General features: G+C 27.2%; 1 protein-coding gene and 1 long non-coding RNA gene across 3 annotated transcripts; both read right to left on the bottom strand.

Moving 5' to 3' along the window:
* Window positions 1–6183: 6183 nt before the first annotated feature.
* Window positions 6184–15761, bottom strand: LOC114122296 (uncharacterized). 2 transcript variants are annotated; one of them, XM_050211077.1, is made up of 2 exons: window positions 15667–15761; window positions 6184–7276 (listed from the first exon to the last, which is right to left on the bottom strand). In XM_050211077.1, the coding sequence occupies exons 1-2, from the start codon at window positions 15742–15744 to the stop codon at window positions 6413–6415; spliced, it is 942 nt and encodes a 313-aa protein (XP_050067034.1). In that variant the 5' UTR covers window positions 15745–15761; the 3' UTR covers window positions 6184–6412. The 2 variants fall into 2 exon arrangements, with proteins under 2 accessions (XP_050067034.1, XP_027840714.2); XM_027984913.2 differs by lacking the exon at window positions 15667–15761 and adding an exon at window positions 8076–8215.
* Window positions 15762–17472: 1711 nt separating this feature from the next.
* On the bottom strand, window positions 17473–18824 carry LOC126555841 (uncharacterized). Its single transcript, XR_007606967.1, has 2 exons — window positions 18509–18824; window positions 17473–17856 (listed from the first exon to the last, which is right to left on the bottom strand). It is a non-coding gene; the product is annotated as an uncharacterized LOC126555841 (long non-coding RNA).
* Window positions 18825–21273: the final 2449 nt, after the last annotated feature.

The following is a 21273-nucleotide window of genomic DNA, read 5'->3' as shown; positions in this document are numbered from 1 at the left end:
CCTGATTTAATTAATTTATATTATTTAAAAGTACACATATAATAAATAATAATGAATAGAATTCATCACCTTTTGGAACAGAAAAAATGCTTTGATTTTCAAAAATATGAATAATTTCTTATACGAAAAAAATTCCTAGTACTTTTATAATCGGGATAAACAAAAGAAAAAAAATTAGAGAAAACGGGTATTTTTACGCAAATCCAAATAAAATTTATTACATTTCAATTTTATTATTCAATACCACCTATTACAAAATAATAATAATATGTCACTATCAACACTATCAAATAACTCAATAACTATAAGTTCCGCCAGCAAAAATAAGTGTAATAAATAATAAATATTAGAATTATTTATTAGATTTAATTAAATTACTAATATTAATTAAGAAATGAATCTATGTAATCTATGGTGGATTGTTTGTTACTTTCTCCTTAGGATAGAAAATTCTTTGTTCGATAGCTTAATTTATTTATTTGAAATTTATTTAATTTCTTTTTCACAATGGAGAAGGTTTTACATCATCATTTCAGCGTGTTTTTTCTCTCGACTAAATAAATTCAAATATACTAGTATAATCTTAACTGACAGCTTTATTTAGTCTCAAACCGTTTTTTCAACTTTAATTGGATGGTGGTTGTGATTATTATGACAAAACTTATCAGAATGTACCTACTTTGAATAAATTTGAAATTATCACGCGTGCTCCGCAGTTTTTGACGCATTTCCAATATTTTGTACTTTTTATACTGTTTTATCAATTCTTAAATAATAGATATTAAAAATAAATCATTCCCCTTTTCATTATTAAGAAATATATATATACTAATAATAATAATAATAATAATACGATAAGTACTTATACTGACTGTGTTTTTGACTTATCAGTTTGTTATCGCCATTACGACCGTAACTTAGGTACTTAATTATATTTTACCTGTATACTTATCAGGAATTTATCAATCGATGACTTCAAATAGAATCTATAAAAGTATTAAGATCTTTTCAAATGATAAATCGTTCACAACTAGGTATGATTTGAACTAAAAATAATTTGAAAATTATGAGGCTAAAAGGGATGGCAGTGAATGAAACAACGGCAAACTGAGAACTGATTAATCTACCTACAATATAAATTTATAAACATTTAATCAAAATGTATATTTTACGTTAATTTAATTGGTAATCACTAATCAGCAATATTATACGTCATTGTTTATATTTTGTTATTGTTGAACTTAGTTGACCGAATATCCATTTGAGTAGCTACATGTATTTTTTAAATTAAGAAAAATGTTCACATATAAGGTATGTGAAACGTGTCATTAGCACAATAAAAAATCGAGTATCGGCTGTTCTAAGAATAAATCTAAACAATTGTTTACAAAATTATAACAGCGCTAAAGCACTTGCAGTTATCTCTTTTCAATAAGTATCTATTAACTTAGTTGGTCTGACACCTAAATGTATGACTATGGTCGTTGTTACTTATTTCTACAAAAAAATATATACATATGTATTTTATGTTAATCTTTAACTTCGAGTTTTATTAGGTACAATATTGTACACTGTACTTACACATATTTTTTGTTTTACCACAACAACGTATTGTGAAAATTTGTGTATGTAAAGGCAGTAAGTAATTTTTGCGCGTAATTTTCGTTGTTTCCTAAAATCACCGTGAAATTTATTTCAATCAATGCTATGTCGTTGAAACGAAATTTTGAAATTGAAATAAATGTATGCAAAAAGGAACAAAGTAAGTCGTTCGTGATACGGCACAGCTCGTTCGAAATATTGACGGTCGAAATCGACGACTAGCATTGTACGCTGTTCGACATTTTTATTGTATATTATATATACGTATAATAATATACTAAAGGCTGCCCACAACCACATCAAACCATCGTTTGAAATGTAAATTTCGCAAACTCTTTGAACTAGGTAGGTAGGTACACCTCGCTGACCACATTAAGAGCGACGTCCTCTCGCATACAGGTACAACGCTCCAGCGGATACCAAGTTATGTGGTGTTCTATACTTTGGACGACGACTATTAATCTATAATGAATAATTATAAAGGGCAATGTTTGTGTGTACAAGCGATCCACAGCCAAGTCATCCGTAATTCTCGATGACGTTAAAATAAGTATATTTTAGCATGCAAGTCACTAATATAGAGATAGAGCTTAAAAAGCAAATTGTACTGAGAATACAAATATTTGTTATTTAACTTCACCATCGCAGTGTGTGCTAGGAGAATTTTGCTTATTCATAAAACTCGACAGGAATGTGTGTGTAACAGTCATTTACAAAGGAGCGTATAGCTACCGTACTATCGTACACAGTGACTTAATTGAAGGTTTTGGGTAAAGGTATGCCATCAGTAGACATTTTTAAATCTTCTAAAGTAAAGAAAGAATTCAGTAAATGTTTAAAATAAAAACATATTTTCCTCAAATTCTTGCATCAAGCGTATTTATTTTACGTCTTTTCTATTACATAACATCTTAATCGCATTATTCGAATTACAAAAATAACTCAATAATAATATTATTTCATACATTAAATGATTATAGAATTATCGTCACATTATTTTTTTCAAACAAATTGTAGACTTGTATCACCTATTTTTAATGAATATATACTTAATAGTTAATATTATTCGAACGCTACTGATAAGTACCTAAGATTTGTTTTTAAGCAATTTACGTCATAAAATTTATTTTAACTATTTTAAGACTTGTATAAAAACGAACAATATTATGTTATGGTTTCGAGATGAATAATTTATTTTCATCTAAATAACAAAATATCTTTTGTAAGTTTTTTTTTTGTAAATCTATCGTCCTTTTTTAGCTTTTTTTCCATTTTTTTATTTTATTTTTAGTTTTCTAAGTGGTAAATGAACCAACGATGGTTAATTAAGATTTGGGCCTATATTTACGATTTCGATTTTTATTCTTGTTTACTAGTAATTACGATGGCCTTTTTTTATTTAGCCTAGCCTTTGAGAGTATGCTTATTTATAAATTATATTTTTCTCGAATCCTTTTAAATTCACAATAAGTAATTTAATGCATGTTGTGAAGTATCAAATATAATATAATGGTCGATTTTTTTCTTTTAATTTACCATTATTTTAAAATATTATACATTTTTACTCTTTTTAATGAAATCTGTGTTTTGAGAATGTTTAAGCTTTAAACATTTTTTTTATCATAAACACTCACTTATTTAAAAAAAAAACAAATCAATCAAGTTTCTATGTTTTTATTACAACATTGGTCTTGAATTTAAAAATTTAAATAAATTCTCTTCGTAAAAAATTGGCTTATTTTATCAAGAATTATTGAAAAAATTATAACTAAAATTAATTTGTTATTTATTATCGTTAAATGGAACTAATACTAATTTCAATGATTTTGGATTAGTTTTTATGAATATTTTTTAAACTTGAGCGTTTTTATAGTAGTTATGATGATAAAAAATTAAGAATTTAAGTTTTAACTCTAAGCTTTTTTTTAAAAATCTTGAACCGAAAATAATATATTAGTTGGTCATGACTTATGAATTATGACAAATCGCGGTTGGTCGAAAAAAACAATATCGAAACTACATGCATTGATCCCATTACGGTTAATAAAAATATAAAACTGCGTATTTTAAATAAACATAATTAATTTTTCATTGATATGACCGCGACATCTCTCGACAACTCACTAATACATGTATTTATACAGCAATAATACTCTCTTTTTAAAGTATTTATACGGCAAGCGTCAAGAAACCATTTTACTAATAAGTCTCATTCGGGATTTTCAATCATACGATACATTCCATAAAAGCATTGTCGTGGAACCGCATGAAATTGCTAATATTCGTACAAGAAACCTTTGAAAAATATCAGTGACCAACTTGCTTTACATTTTACAAGCTTCGAAAACCTCGACTGGAAACGGGAAACGCCTATCGTTGAGCCGAAGGTGATAATGATTAATGGAAGCTCGTTCAAGACTTGTTTCGTCGCCCTGCAACAGTACAATAAAATATTATACGCGAAATTTTGTACGTGAATCTCGATCGCTAATCAAGTGATTTCGCATAGACGTTCATGAGCGTATATTACATTTGTATTGTACACGAGTAATGTACCTATAACATATTGTTGTGCAATGACGAAACGAGTCTTGAACACCTCTAGCCCAACGATACAATAGTAACCAGTTATCTTCAGATTAACTAACACGTCGATGTAGGAAGCATAAAGTCACCTATCTATAATATTATATTATTATTCACTGGAGGTTCCTTGTATGGATAGGCAGTTTCATACATTTCAATGACCGTTATTTTTAAATTGGAATTGATTGAATTTATATCTCTATATATAAAAATGAATCCCTATTTCCCTTGGTGGCGGCATCACGTGTAAACGGCTGAATCGATTTCGCTAATTCTTTTTTTTTTTTGTAGTATTCGTAATTATCAAGACAAGGTTCTTATGTAAGAAAAAATTAAGAAAGTTACGCGGAAAATTAAAAAAAAAAATTAATAAAAAAATCAAAAATACCTACCGATTGTTATTATTTTACTTTTGGTAACCATGGTAATAATTTGTACTATTATTATTTATTTTCCCCGTTTTTGCAACATTTTTCACTGATGATTCGCTCCTATTGGTCACAGCGTAATGTTATATAGCTTAAAGCCTTCCTCGACAAATGGATTATTCAACACAAAAAGAATTTTTCAATTTGAACCAGTAGTTCCTGAGAACTACTATTATATTATAGTTCAAACTATACTTGAAAAGGATTAAACAATTATTTAGTGAAAAATCCAAGTTTTATACAAATCGATTTTATGAAAAATGTTGTTTGCATCAAAATTCCCATTTTTCTCAATTTTTTTGTTTTTTACCGATTATTTAAAAAAATACGGATAATTTTAAATTTTAACTTTTTCAATGTACAAACTAGATCCAATTTTCTATCAAAAACCATCTTAAAAGTTGAAAATTGAACCATTTTTTCGACCAATTAACGTGTATGCATACACAAAAAACATACATCATTGTAAAAACAATACATACCACCACAGCCCACAAGGCACTTCTCAATTTTTTTTAAATATATTTGCATTTTAAAATATAACCCTTAAACTTGATTATATTTAATTCAGAATTTGAATAAATTCATTACTTAAGGAAAAAAAATATGGCTAAGCATACATGGAGAATCACCCTGTATATGCGTACCTAGTTTATTTTTATAGAGCTGCTATGTGCAAATATGCTGTATCATATTGTTATTCGCGGCGCATCCGATTTGAGAACGTGCCTACTTAGTCAGTATTTCTGATGAACATAAAAGAATGTTACTATGTTAGGGTATGGTTGTTGCACAAGTGTGTCTATCAAGCAAGCACGCATCCCGAATAACTCCATATTGTATAACTTCAAGTAAATTATTTATAAATATTTGTAGTTAATAAACTAATTATTTTTATAAGTTTATAAGTACCTAAACCGACTAACCAACCTTATTAGTTATTATGCACTATACATATAGAATCAGTGTAAACTGTACATTATATTTATATAGATACTATTAATCATCATAAACTAAATTCAAAATATAAAATATTATTATGGGAACGAAAACTTATAATTAAAAATGTCCGAAATAATAATATAGTATATGATCAAGCAATAAGAACAATAAGGTGTTATTCATTACAGGTGATTTAAAATACTGTCATAGTTATTGTGCTTATTATATAGGTATAATATATAAATACACATTAAAACATTAAAATAAAAATTAGAGTACCTATTTGATTAATAATAATTCATCGTTTGAAAATCATTTGTTTATTTTGTTGTTAATAATTTAACTAACATTTAATCAAAAATATAGTTTTAAAAAATGTGATTATATAGGTATATAGTTTGGATTCATAGACGCATTCATATTAAAATTGTATATTTCAATTATAAATATACCTACGGTTATTCAATTTAATAGTTACAATTTACAGGTAATATCGGTAATTCTTTACAAATAAAAATTAACACATATTTTTTATCTTATTTGTTATAAAGATTTATTTAAAATATAACTATAAATATAAACTTACAATTTTAGTATCGTCTGTATCTTACATAGTTACACAGCAGTTTTGTCATCTTCAGGGCACATTCATTATTATTTCCTATAGGTAAAAGTAAATACCTATTATAAATTTATAAAATAATAATACTGTCAAACGGACGAACAAACATAACTCGATGATATTTAAAGTATTCGAAATACTTTGTCCACCATTTGTGAACTTTTAATAATAATAAATAATAATTATTAAATCATTACGATTGTACGTTCAAATTCAAACTAAATCGTTGTTGTTAATTATTAAAATTAAACGTATCAGTATTTATTAAAAGTATTTCTAAATCATCGGATTTATTATTGGAAAAAGAATTGATAATCATAACTTTAAATTGATCACTTAAATTTGGTTTTTCTTTACTGTTTGATTCATTGAGTGTATTATTTTTTTCCAAAATCACATTATTTTCTTCAGTTGTAAAGACTTCCTTATGTTTTGGTTTAACAGTTGACGTTTGTATTTCTGCAATGTCTGTCGACGTTAATATCTCCGAACTATCATTAGTTACATAACTCTCAGGGGTAGATTCTTTTACTGTAGTAGTCATCGTATTTCCAAGAATTGGTTCTGTGAAAATCGAAACATTTGTGTATTTCTCGATGTCTTCTTCACTTGTGTATTGTTTTGTACTTGTTTCACTCTTCATACTTGAGACATTATTTAATGCTGGCATTGTCATCGGTGTATTAACTTCTGCTGTAGGTTTTTTAGTAGTAGAGATTATTCTAGCATGTGATGATGGATTTTTTTGTTTTTGGTCACGGTCATAACACCCTATACACACATCATCGTTTTTTATACGAAGTAAATCCAATATTTGAACATTAGCCGAGAATACGAGAGAACCATAATTTCCCATTAGTCGATTATTGGACAATGGTTCAATTTCTTTTGGTTTAAAACCAACTGGTAATGCTAAATTTTCCACAGGCTGGACTGCTGGTACATATTCGTATATGGTTTCTTGTGCTCCACCACACACGCATTCGTCACCAACAAACAATAATGTACCGGGTGGGTATGATCGAATGGTTTGACGCCGAATTGGGCATTTTGTTTGACAATCACTAGAATCTAATAAGATATTCTCGTTTTTTACCTGAAACAATAACGTTTTTATTCTTAAAAAATACAACATAATATATGGAAAAAAAATTAACTATAAAATACTTATAATTACAAATTAAAGTATAGTCTATATTCTATACAAAACACCGTCGTTACTGATTCAACATTTTGACTACTAAATTGATTTTGTAAAATCGGCCTTGAGTAGATTAATTGTATATTATCATAAATAATATTATTATTAGATAAACAATATTGTGTAGATAAGATTTTAATGAAATCTCTTCACAATTTTTTATCAAACTTTAAATTGTATTCATATACGTTATGCAATAATATTAAATTTTAAATTCAAAAATAAAAGTCTGAATATTTATGATTTCAAATGATACCTATTAAATTCAAAAATGATCGTTATCATCTTCATGTTCTCTTTATATAAATAATAAATTACAAATTATGCTTAATTTAAATCTAGGAAAAGTTTAAAAAGTTCTTGAAAACTTTTGTATCAGAATTATTCATAATACTTTTTGTACTATTATATTGTTTAGCTAAACGTTGCATTGTTCTTATTCGGAATGTAAATTAAAACAAATTATTTAATGAAGGTTTCTATAATTACAATTTTTAATTTATATTTAAATATTATTTTTTCAAATAATTGCAGGGTATAAATTTTATTTATTTTGTTAAAGATATATAAATTATTACCTAACCAATTTGGAAAAATTCGTATTTTTCTGTTAATACACTAATATATGTTATAAAATTGTCGTTCAATGTTTGTATTTTATTAATTTTGAAAAAGTGTATCATTTAATGTTTACCTGTGTAATATAAAACACCATGATGAATAGCGTTGACAAAATGTTCATGATTTTAAAATTTAAATTTAAAAAAAAACTTTTCTTTAATTTACTATTACAATATGTACACTGCACAGTGTATACTGTACGTCTTACGTATATATACTAAATATTATGTACTCTTAATATTCTGAAGAAGTGTCAATATTTGAAACTCTGTCTCTATTTATATAAGCAAATTATCTACGTGCCTTTGTAGATAATAAAAATTTAAAATAAATAAAATTTGATCGACCATATTCTATTGGGATTTAAGTGTAAAACGTGACCTGCTCTTAACCTAGACGTGTCGAAGACAATGGGTATCAATTGAAACATCACCTAATTTCTAAAATATTTTTATAAAAGCTTAATTTTTACAATTTCTTTGATCGCCATCTATGTTTATCCATAAATTTCCTTCACCTAGCATAATATTGTATGTTAAAATGAACAATAAAAATAACATGACAAAACTCATACAATAAAATTGATCATTTATAATTTATGTGCTTCGGTACTTAGTACTTACATTATTATATTATTCGATTTAAGAGTATTTTTTATTATTATTATTTATTTATTCATTTAACAATTTAAAATCAGTTATACCGAAGACAATATAACGTTAATATTAAAAAAAAATTAGTTTTATTTTATAAAATTTCTATTTTTATAGTTAATATTATTTTAAATTTAAAGAATAGAATTATTTTTTTCTGAATGTTTTTATCATTTTATGACGTAGATAATATTGTAATACCAATAAAAAAATAATGAAAAATAAACAAAAAATATATTGTGGTATCATGATATTTATTATATAAACTCCATCTACTTATTTATATAAAAAAAATTCTTAGCTTGTAAACAGTGTAAAGAAAAAGAATCGTTTTGGGGCTTCTAACACTTAATCGCAAAGTGGTAAAATAATAATAATAATTATATTATGCTAACGCCGTCATCCACAGCTTCATAAAAAAAAATTTAATTCAATAATTTTTTCAATTTCAATATTCTAAAAATGTTATATTGTATGTACCAGAAAGAATAAAGAATATCTCAAAAATCAACCTAAGATATTAGTATAAAATATATAATTACCTATGTTGTTATGTAAAAGCATATATATAAATAAATTATATATACTATATAGATATTATAAACATATATATTATACAATATATATAGATATTATAAACATATATATTATACAATATATATAGATAATTTAATTTTAAATAGTGTTATCCTAGTATTTTGGCCCTCAGCTTTTAACCTATCCTTGAACATCAGCTGTTGAACCACAAATTAAAATATAATTCTAATCATTAAACTTATCTTATCAATTAGGAAACTATTAATGCCACTGCAATATGCATAATGGTGTTTCATATCAAAAGTTCAAACGTAAAAGTGCAGATTCTTTGAAATTGTTATTTAATTCGACACACATTAGAAGTATTAGTAATTAGTATATGACTGTTTTGATCGTGTATTAACGAAAATATTACGAAATACAATCATTAATTTTTATAATACCCATGTATAAAGAAAATTCATCAAGTCATGTAATATTCTTTACTCGAATTTCCTGAAGTAGGTAATACACTTTTGTATACACAAAAATAATATATATGGTTGTATGCCAATTTCAGTCAAATGTATTGTCACCGGTCTCCAAAAACTCCATAACATTACCTATTATAAAGATATCATTTTTTGTTTGTTTTGTTTATTATGAAATTGGATCACTCGTCAGTTTTAAAGGTTATACACATCCAATCATTGTCACATCGTCAGTGTGATGGTTCGAAAAGCTATCAAAGCAGAAATAAAACATTTTCGACAACGATATAATATTTACCAGGTGGGTAATCAATTTCTAGAAAACTAATTTTAGTGCTATATACTGTTTTCAGACAAGTTATTTTCAAGGAGTATCAAATTTAATAAAAGGGACAAAGTTATCATATGTTGTTTTAAGTCTTTATAATATTTCGTGGAAGTAACACAAAAGCAGTTCCCGCGGCGTCGTCAGTTCAAACACAAAAAAAAAGTCTTTATAATATTATTGTACAGGGATCATGTGCGTGCTAGCATACTAAAACACTTTGATATTATATCGTTGTGCTTTGAAGGTTCTAAGTATTCTCCCTACCTGAATAAAAGTTGAATCAAAAAAAAAAAAAAAAAAAATCATACTTTAAACTTGAATCTTGTTATCTATTTTAATTAATAACAATCTATTTATTAAATAATAAATAAATAAGTGCATTTCTATATAAATTTCAATAATAAATAAAATAAAATACTATTATAATGGTTAATAATATAAATTATAGCTTTTATTTTTTACGCAGATATTATATAATATATAATATGAAATGATCGTTTATCGTCAAACTATTTTTATTATATCGTATGTGGGTATAAATCTCCTTTTCTGAATACGTTATTATTCTTAATTTCCTCATGCAACTTAGATCTATGTATATCATCACTATACACAGTTATAAAAAATACTAAATTAACTATATCAGACAATGGTCATAGATTAAATGGTTTAAAATCTAGATATCTAGATAACAAATAAAAATCGAAATAACTCATATCGTTTCTCGAACATAAATGAAATAAAATTATTATTTGAATTCCGGTTAAAAATGATATCATAAAAAAAATAAAAATTATTAATATACTTTATCTTCGATTCGTTTAATAATAATAATAATAAGTTTATTTATTTACCTAAATATTTTATTTATATTGATATTTGGTTCTCAATTCAATTATTTTATTCCAACCATATAGAAAGTAATACCTCTCATATAATATAATACATAATATTATATAATATACGAGCAAACTGGAGAACCATGACAATGACTATTTAACCCTTTACACTAAATAATAAGTAATTAATGCCATATAATTACGACACAAGTATAATATTGATCACAAAATATGAACAAAAAATAGGTATATGTTTAATTTATAAGATAGATAAGTAGTTGCTTAATAATAGTTGTATGAGACATTATATAAATCTAGTCCAATGAAAAAAAATTCAGATAAAATTGTGTGTTAGATGCCAGTATACCACCTGGTGACGATAATTGTATAGGTAAACTTTAAGAAAACAAACAAAAATGAACAGTAAAAATATAGTATTCTTAAACGAACATGCAATGCAATTAAAGTATAACCTAACCTATAAAGATAATGCTTTTAGTTATTTTTTTTATCATAGTAATATTTTTTTTAATATATCAACTCGTGCGTATCTTATTATGTATTAGTACATTGACCTTTTATTCAGGGAATCATTGTTATGTAAATATCTTATATAAAAAAAATAATTTGTATACAGCCAAATGCATAAACCATATGTTTCGATGTTTCATAAAAATATATGTATTATATAATATAATATATTAAGATAAACACCGCAATGTTATAAAACAAAACTTCTGGGTTTTTAAATTTTCACTAAACATTAATCGAGTAATAATTTTCGTTTAAAATATTAATTAATAATCGGTACAAGTATAGGTAAATAAAACAATATTATCTGACGCTTATTTATCAAATCAAGTATATCTACCTACATATTATCACCATATCGGTTTAATTATTATAATATACAGATCTCGAATTATTATGTAAAAACGTATTTTTATCGAGTTCATATTATACATTATGGTTACCCATGAAGAACATAGAAAATATTTGGATTCCATAACTCTTTTGCAAATAGAATATTTTATTCAAATTTGTTTCGAGATTCAATTTGCGTATCAAGTTCAGGGTTTTTATAGTGAGTAAATAATGTTTTCAGTTCACTGCAGTTATCACTAATAGAATTAATTACAACGAATATCATGCATTTTATTTTTCATTTATAATTTAATTTATAAAACCTATTGGCGTTAACCGTTAATAATTTAACTATATAAAAACGTTTTTTGTCCAAAACAAATTTATTTGTATTAATAATGAAAATCGTTTCTTTAATTATATTTATTATTTTGATGAAGGGGAATTGATTTTTTTTACAATTGTGTACGGTAATTATTACGATTAGTAATAGCATAGCTAGTTTATTATGAGTATAAAATTTATTAAATATGAACTTATCAGTTTTAAAATTTACAAGATAAAACTGCAAACCATAGTATTCAAAAAACTTGATCATGTTTTAAGAAAATCTCATTATCTAACTATTATTGTCTAAAAAAATACTGAGTAATAATGGTTTACCTATTTCATAGAATACAGAGATGTATAGATAAAACAAACATATTTTCATCACGTTACAAATTTTATCGATGATGAATGTTGTCATATTTTTAGGTATCTAATTTCAAATTGATATTCGATACTACTTTAATATAAGTGTATATGGCTATTCTCAAATGGCATATTGTAGTATATATTCCATTCATATGGTCCAATGAAATAAAATCAATATTCGAACTTAATTTAATATTTTTAACTAATATTGAATGTCATGAAGATATAATCTTGTTTTTTACAGTAATAATATGAGAAGTGCATTTATACTAAAGGATAGTGGCAGCACCAGAGACGGGCCCGAACAGACCATAGGAGTAACCGAATTGGTTTCCGTTTGAAAAAGTTATTTTATTAGATTGAGACGAATTGGTTCCCATTTGTGTACAGTTAATTTTTAGTTTTTAATAATAGGTACATAATATCAATAAGATAGTATAAAATATAAATGTACCGACACGGCTACACTCTATAGTCTATAGTGTAATATACAATAAGATAGCAATTTATTTATATATTGGAAGTTTAGCAAATTATCCATCCTAATATATTCTATTTTATGGAGACTTAAAACATTAGACTCAGACATTAAATTATATTAAATTTCGAAATAATAATACTAAAAAATTTACTAGCAAACAAGAAAAAAATAACAAACACTTGGAAAATTGTATGACTATTACTTACAATAATGCGAGAAGCTTACGTGGATTGAATACTTAAAGAAATTTTGCTTCAAATTTGCAAATCAACGATTTTAAATAATTGTATTTATTATATTTTATTGTTTGTATTTTTTACCCAGATCTAGTGATGATCATAATAGTTGACTTCCAAATCAACGATTTTAAATTGTATACATTATATTATTTTCTTTACAATTTTATATTTTTTTTACCAGCCCAGGCCATGGTACGCCTTGAAAACTTACGTCCCTCTCGTTGGTCCGCTTTGAAATCTTGATTTAACACACAAGTTCGAACTTGTATTTATTATTTAAAAGATTAAAGCTATTAAAAAAGATAGATTTTCAGTTTATTTATTTATTATTATCATTTGATGATGTTTTTATGACTAATAAAATATATTGTTAACAAATACTTTCAAGATATTAGTGCTGATATAATAAAAAATTATTTTAAAAATATTTTATTAATTGGTTCTATAAAAAAGTATATTTGGAATTAAAAAATCAGGTTTCTCATAAAAAATGTATGATTAGGCAACACAAATAAATTACAACTAAATTAAATGTTAGACTTCCTATAATGTAAATAAAACAAAAAAGATTTTAAAAAATACCTAAAGAATTATAAGTATTTATATGTGGAAGTAGTATCACTTATTTGCTCATCTTATGTATCCCATAAGAGATTAGATTCTAGATTTGAATAATATATTATTACAAAGGTATAGTACTTAGATATTGATGAGGGTCTAAGGTTGGGGTGTCCAGACCGTGGGCGTCACTGCGCCAGCGTTGCAGTAAAAGACAGCCAAATAAATTACATTATAATTATTAAACGTAATAAACAATTCGATTAATTTTAAAATAATAGTTGTACTAATAAGTAGTATAATTATAGTTATTTCTGCTATAGTTTATTGTAGGACTTGGGTATTCTAAAAAAAAAACCTTTCAGCATACAATTTTTTAAGACGACAACTTATAATATTGGGTGCCCGGGAATTGAGCCACATTTTAACTACCTGTTTTACTTCCATACAAATTTAACTAATTTAATGTACAACAAGGTCCATAAAATTAGTCAAATATGAAATAATTTTTATAAAGAATGCCAATACTCATTTTACAAATATAATATAAGGACCATAAAGTTAGTCAAAAAATAAATAATATGAAAAAATTATTTTCTAATAGGTACATAAAAATATAATACAAAACATTTAGATCCAAAAAAGTCAGACGAATAATAAATAATATTATTTAATAATACATTTTTTTTAATATAATATTTAAAAATAGAATTTTTTTTTTTAATAACATGATACAGAATGTACATATTATTCAAATCGGGTTTTTCCCCTTCTTCATATTTTTTAATTTCATTAAGAATAAAATTTTGTCGAACTAAAGTTCGTTTTCTTGTTTTTATTGTCCTATACTTCTAATCTTAATATAACTTCTGATTGAAGTTGCAATAAAACATTTAAAAAATTATGACGTATATTAGGATGTGACACATAGAAATTATTTTTGAAATGTCAATGAAAAGACTCGACGGCATTTGTAGTTCGAGTTAGGTTTCATAAAATTTTGCACACTACGCGTATGACTATTTTTATCCATTTCATTTGATGACAATTGATAATTCTACATCATAAGATATTGGATAATTAATTATTACCTTTTGATAAGGCATACGCAGTCGCTTCGAGTAAAGTTTCGTGTGCGCTGCAGTATTAGGAATTGTATCAATTTATATAAAAAGATATATTATTTTATTACAATTTAAAATATAGTAGTGGCCCAATCACCGGGTCTACCTATTATAAATATACAATTTTAGTGGCCCAATTACCGGGCCTACCTGTAATAAATATAAAATTTTAGTGGCCCAATCACCGTATACCTTTGGAAAAAAAGGTGAATTTTGGCCCAATTCCCGGGCGCCCATAATATTATACATGAAAGCGCTGTAAGGTTCATCGCCTAAACATTTATTCAGTTACTGAACATATTAGAAACATATTAATATTATGTTAGTGGCGGTACCCTTTGAACAATTGTTCAAATATAATTTATCCAAATTGGTTTTAGACCAAAAGCACTGAGATGTATTACACTATACGCCCGTTATCTGCTGTTACTAACAGTAGTTGTGTAGTATTAGTTTAATAAGCGTATTAATATTATATTTGCCTGCGGCAGAACTGCAGAAGATCAAATAATAATACAACAAACAGTTTATTTATCATAAACTACCTACGTACAACAGTTTACCAAAACGTGTGGGGCGTCGTAAATATAGAATACCTGCACTTGACTCGTTTACATTTCACACAGTAAGATCAAAGATGGTAGTAGATAAGTCTTTGATGTCTTCTGTAGTTAAAATTAATTACAAAATATAATTTAGTATTATCGATTCAAAAGTAAATGTCGAAAACATAAAACACAGTGTTATAATAATTAAATATTAATAATATAATAAATGCAACGTTTTCGGCAAAGTTAAATCAATCTAACTCAATACTAATAAGTAATAATACAATTATAATTACTAGCAATATCATGAAAATTAAATATACTTACGTATAATGTAGGCTGGAATGCTGGATTTATTAATTCAGCATATTGTATGACATATCGTATAGGGACAAGGTAGAACATACAGTTATTAGTATGGGCATATAGTAAAAAGTCTATGAATATAATAGGTACTTAAACTTTTTTTATCAATAAACAGTGCTGCGTAAGATTTTGAAAAGTTTTTTTCTTTTTTAATAGTTAGTCACACTGTCCTATATTCGCGCCAAATTGTATTATTGTCATGTATAGCTATCAGCTATAATAAGATACAATATTTTATTCTAAAAGTGATGCTGAACAAGACGTTAAAAAAGGTAAGACATTTCTTAAAATCATAACATATAGGTAATATATTATATTGCTATACTATATTCTTTTTGGAAAAAGTAACAACCCTAATTTAATAATCGAAAAAATAATATGGATTACCAATAACTATTTTTTATATATAAATATATAGCGTCAAAATATATTTTTTATCATTATAGTAATCTGTTATATTAAAATAGTTTCACATCACTTCAGTTCTTCAGTAGTTTCTTGTATGGAAAACAATCAAAATAAGGTGAAAGTTCTATGTACTTAGTTGAATATAAAGTTTACATGTAGTAGGGAGGTATATAATATTATAAAACCTTGTTCAGTGTTCATGTTGGTTTATTACCAACAAAACTGAGATACATATTACAAAAAAGTTTCTTCTCGTATACGGTGTCATTTAAATGATTAGAAAGATGATCGATTATACTTTTGACAGTATGGTTGTAGTTATCAATATTAAGAAAAATAAGTCGTGAAGCAGCTGCAGGTATAATATTTATGTTTAAATTAGTTAGTAAATAATTTGATTGATTGCCCACACATCAAAAAAAAAAAAAAAAATTACTTGGAAAGTTTAATTACTTCAATAATTTATTATTTTTCCCTTTTTCCCCATTTCAAGTCAATTATTACATAAATATACGTATAATATAATAAGAAACGATTATTATTATAAATGATCCATTATTCTAAATGTCGAGAATTTCGATTTTTGTTCCGAGACAGTTATAAATATTGTGATTCTTGGTAAAGATTCGACTATGGCGGTCTCTATGGCATCGGCGTGATTACGGATCTTGCCGCGGTCGATCGTTCACCCGTTCAAACGTAAAAATACAGATGTTGAGTGATACAAAATATGGTGACATTTTTATTTAAAAACTAATATCTGTATGGTAAAATAGGTAGTTTTCCATCTACATGAGTGTGGATTATAATATACTATATAGGTATCCATTAAGTAACGAATACGGACTTGGTAACACGATTCTTATTGATTTTCATCCAGGAGCAGTTAGGGCTATTTTATATTACCGAGAATTAAAGTAAAGACCCATTTTTTTTTTATTTAACTACTATATAATATTAATAAAAAATTGAATTAATAAGAAACGTAAAAACCCAGAATGCGGACTAAATGTTTATATTAGATTATTATTGTTAACGTTATCGTCTTGTTGATTAAATGTATTAAAGGTATAGATTGTCGATCTACATATTATAGCCTGCAGTTGTACATATACGGTCAGTTTACCTTAAGCATCAATATCGACCATTTCAAAATTTAAGATTTAGTGTTGTAATTTGAAACCTCTTGTATGAAATATACACCGATCGCTTCAGTGGATGCAGAGAGTTTGTTTTTTATGTTAAATGTTAAATATTCTGTCATACAATAGTCAGTTTCACTACTGCAAATCAAGGGAAATACACGATAGTTAATTCTTTTTTTAATTTAAATTAATTTTTTAAACATTTTTTATTCATTTTTATTATTTTTTTATTATTGGAAATAGACTTCAACATCATAGGTTATCTATTAGATATATCTATAGATTATTAGCCTAAGTTAGTTAAGATACAAATGGTAAAATAAGTGAAAAAAATAATAATTAAAATAAATAACAAATTGTAGGCATTGTAACTTAGAGACTAAGGGAAAGATTTTTACAATATTAGAGTTAGTTATTAGTTTGGTTAGAATTGTGATAATTTTGCTGGTGTTGTTTCCGTTGAGGGCTTTTTCCATATACGATGGTATAGCGAGTTTGGTTCTTATGTCCCGGTACTTCGTGCAAACTTGAATGATGTGATCACAAATGAGTGGAAGATTTTTGTTGATGAGGAATGAATGGGTTGAAAAGGTGTGTCCTATTCATTTTTATAACAAGTTAATGTTAATTTTTGGTCATGCTTTTTTTGATTTTTTTTTTTAAATAAATATACTTCTTTTTTTGTTTTTTTTAAACAATCGTGTGCTTTTTTTGTTGCTTATTATGCTTTAAAATCTGAGCTCAATTAAAAATTAATAACATTTAAAACATAAAATACTGGGGGCCCCGTAATTTGGTACGAACATGGGATCACCTGGAAAATCCCGATTTCCCGATAGACCTATCCGCCCCTGAATTCATCCGCCTGCAAAACAGTGACGTACAAAGATAATGAGAACTTATTTGAGAAGAAGACAATAATTCTGGTCTATTCTAGCGAAAACGTCTAGGGGGTTTGTCCGTTACCGCGGTTATAAAAAACTGTTAACGATATTAAACACAGTATTCGTGAAATGATAACGATGAACCTAATGAAACCCAACGACAATATAGAAACGATATCGCGCGCTTTCAACGTTTTCGTCTGAGGTGGCATTAATAAATTAATTAATATACAGTGAAACTTCCATACAACGAACTTCCATTTAACGAATTATTTTTGAATACCATGACCTTCAACGTTAATTATATTTAACGAACTCGTCTATAATATAGATAATTATGTACGTATAATAATATATTCCTCCTACGATTTTTTTTTTCGTTCGCCGTTTCACTTGGCGTTAGAATCGCGGCCTGAACGTATGTTCCGTTCCGTGCGCATTGTCGCCATCGCCGCGCGGTCATCGTCGGACCAAAAGCCGTTCGAATTCTGCAGACGACATCCATCCTCCGATGCGTTCGTTCCTCTCCGCCCGCACACCCGCCCAGACATCGGCTCGCCCGGCCGCCGCAAACACCGCCCGATCGCCCGTCGCCGGCGCGCTCGTGATATCGACGTGCGCGTTCACGGGCGCGCCAAAGGCGACGCGTGTGTTTGTTCAACACAACACGAGTGCGCTCTGCCGCCGCGCCGCCGCCGGAGCGACGACATTGGAACCCGTTGGACAAATATTTGTTCTCGGTTGCCCCCCGCACCCCGTCACTGTCCTCGTATTTATGTGTGTGTGTGTGTGTGTGTGTGTGTGTGTGTGTGTGTGTGTGTGTGTGTGTGTGTGTGTCGGTATAGCCACCGCACGTCGTACGTAGTCGGACAAAGGGGAAGGCGGGGGCGGTGTGCACGGCGGCACGAATACGAGCGCGCGCGCGTGTGTGCGAGAAAGCGCGCGACCGTGCGTGTGCGCACTTTGACGCCGCGTTGCCGGTACGTGCTGGGCGGACAACCGACAACGTGGCACGCACGGCAGTGTAACGACTGATATTATATTAATATTATTATATTATTATATCATATCATATTAAAGGTAGTAAAATAGGTACACTACAATAATATTATAATATAACAACACGATTCGCCAATCGTGCTCACCCTCTTTATTTTTCATCGACAATAATATTATGCGCAGTTGTTCAAAATCTGATTTTTGCAATTTTTAAAATATATACCTACCTACTTGAACGCCATGTTTTCCATTTTCTAAATGGTATACATGTATTTTTTTATACTCTTTAAGGGATGTTTTTTCTGTGGAAATACAAACTTCTGTTTTTTTTTTTTTTCTAAATGAGAAACAAGGGAGAACATTTCGAGTTATTCGACTTTGTGTATATTTTAGTACTTTAGTGATGTTTAGATAATAAGTCCAAACTGATGGGGTTTTAAAATATATATGGGAGCTATGGTGAATAATAATGAAACCGTTAGTATTTATTACTGATTTATCGACATTTCGAATTTACAAAAATAGTCCAATATAAGTGAAATACACTGTTACATGTAGGTATTTTATGTGTTTGTAAAACTAATTTTAAAGAATATTATATATTTGGTAAATTAATGCTTTGTTAAATTTTTCATTTTAAAAGCAGAGAAACTGTTCGTTTGAATTTTGAATTAAGTAGATTATATTTTGAAAGACAAAAGTTTATACCACTTTATATGACAACCATTAAGTAGTACAAAAACTTAAACAATTTGAAAATATAGTCTGATATATTTAAAAATTCCAAAAGATGATTTTGATGAAAAAAAATGAAACTTGTTACCAAATGAAAAAATTGGGATAAACACGTTTTGTAAATAACTCTGTAAAATTATAAATTTATAACATAGCTACAAGTCGTTGCGATCCACCGCCACTTTTCATTTTATTGTAACAACAATTTATAATAACAATAATATAGGTACTTATATCTGTGTTTTTTTACTATTATTCCCCTCTCTTAGCTACCCCCTCCTAAACATCAGTACGACGATTTAGTAAAATAAGTTTTGATAATAATATATGATCATCGTGAGCCTGCGCAAAAAATCTAGCGAACAATCTTGAAAAAAAAAATTGATGAAGAAGGGAGCTCTAAGCATTCTGAGCTGTATACTGCAATTATCGCCAAATTTATAATGCTTGATCTTTGTTTTCATTAGTGATTATATTTTGCTGTATTGATAAATATATCTTATGCATTCTATATCTTTGTCCAAGTTAACATAATTGTACTGATTAAAGAGTTAATACAATGTTCAGCATTCAAACAATAATTATCTGAAATAAAGTAAAAACAATAATATTTTAAAAAAATTATTTTTTTAATGTATTTCAAATTCATTTTAAAATGCTTGATGAATAAAACAAAATAGTTCTTGAAAATTATAATATTATAAAACTCCTACAATAACAAATTTTTAATTTTCAAAGCGAAACGCGTTAACAAAGTCTACAAAAATACTTGACGATATCGTAGGTTATTGTATATAATCTGATAATCGCGTCAACTTCATATAACTATATTTAATTCTATGGCAATAGCACATGCAAAGACAAATATTTTTATTTGTATATATTATTTTAATATCCAATAATAATATAACTATTCCATTTTCAGCCATGAATAATTATAATTTATGATTTATATTAGTATTCACTATTCACTAAAATTATTTTATTCACTATAATATTAGCCGTATCATACTATTTTCGTATTTTTATAGCTCTAGGACTTGTTGCTAACCTCGGTTTTTCATCATCGTGCCAGATGTATCATATATGATAGGTATACAATACACATTAAAATAATTGACGAATCTATATTATATAGCATTGTTTTAAGAGGGGGGTATTGAGAACCAGACATAATGTATTCTCATAACTCGATATTAATTATTCAATTTGGTCGCATCTTAAAAATCATAATACATTTTACACCTTTGACACTGTTACTGTTTAATCTACCGTGTAGGTTGTAGAATGAAATCGTACGTCTTATAATGCGGTATTATACTGTGAGTCACTCGAAATTGCACCTATGGACACTACGTATAGTATATTGCAATTTGCAAACGCGGTCAAACGTTCAA

This window comes from Aphis gossypii, chromosome 1 (genome assembly GCF_020184175.1).
Source record: "Aphis gossypii isolate Hap1 chromosome 1, ASM2018417v2, whole genome shotgun sequence".
Taxonomy (NCBI): Eukaryota; Metazoa; Arthropoda; class Insecta; order Hemiptera; family Aphididae; genus Aphis; species Aphis gossypii.
Note: the sequence above shows the minus strand (reverse complement) of the source record. Positions and strands in the feature narration are given on the sequence as shown.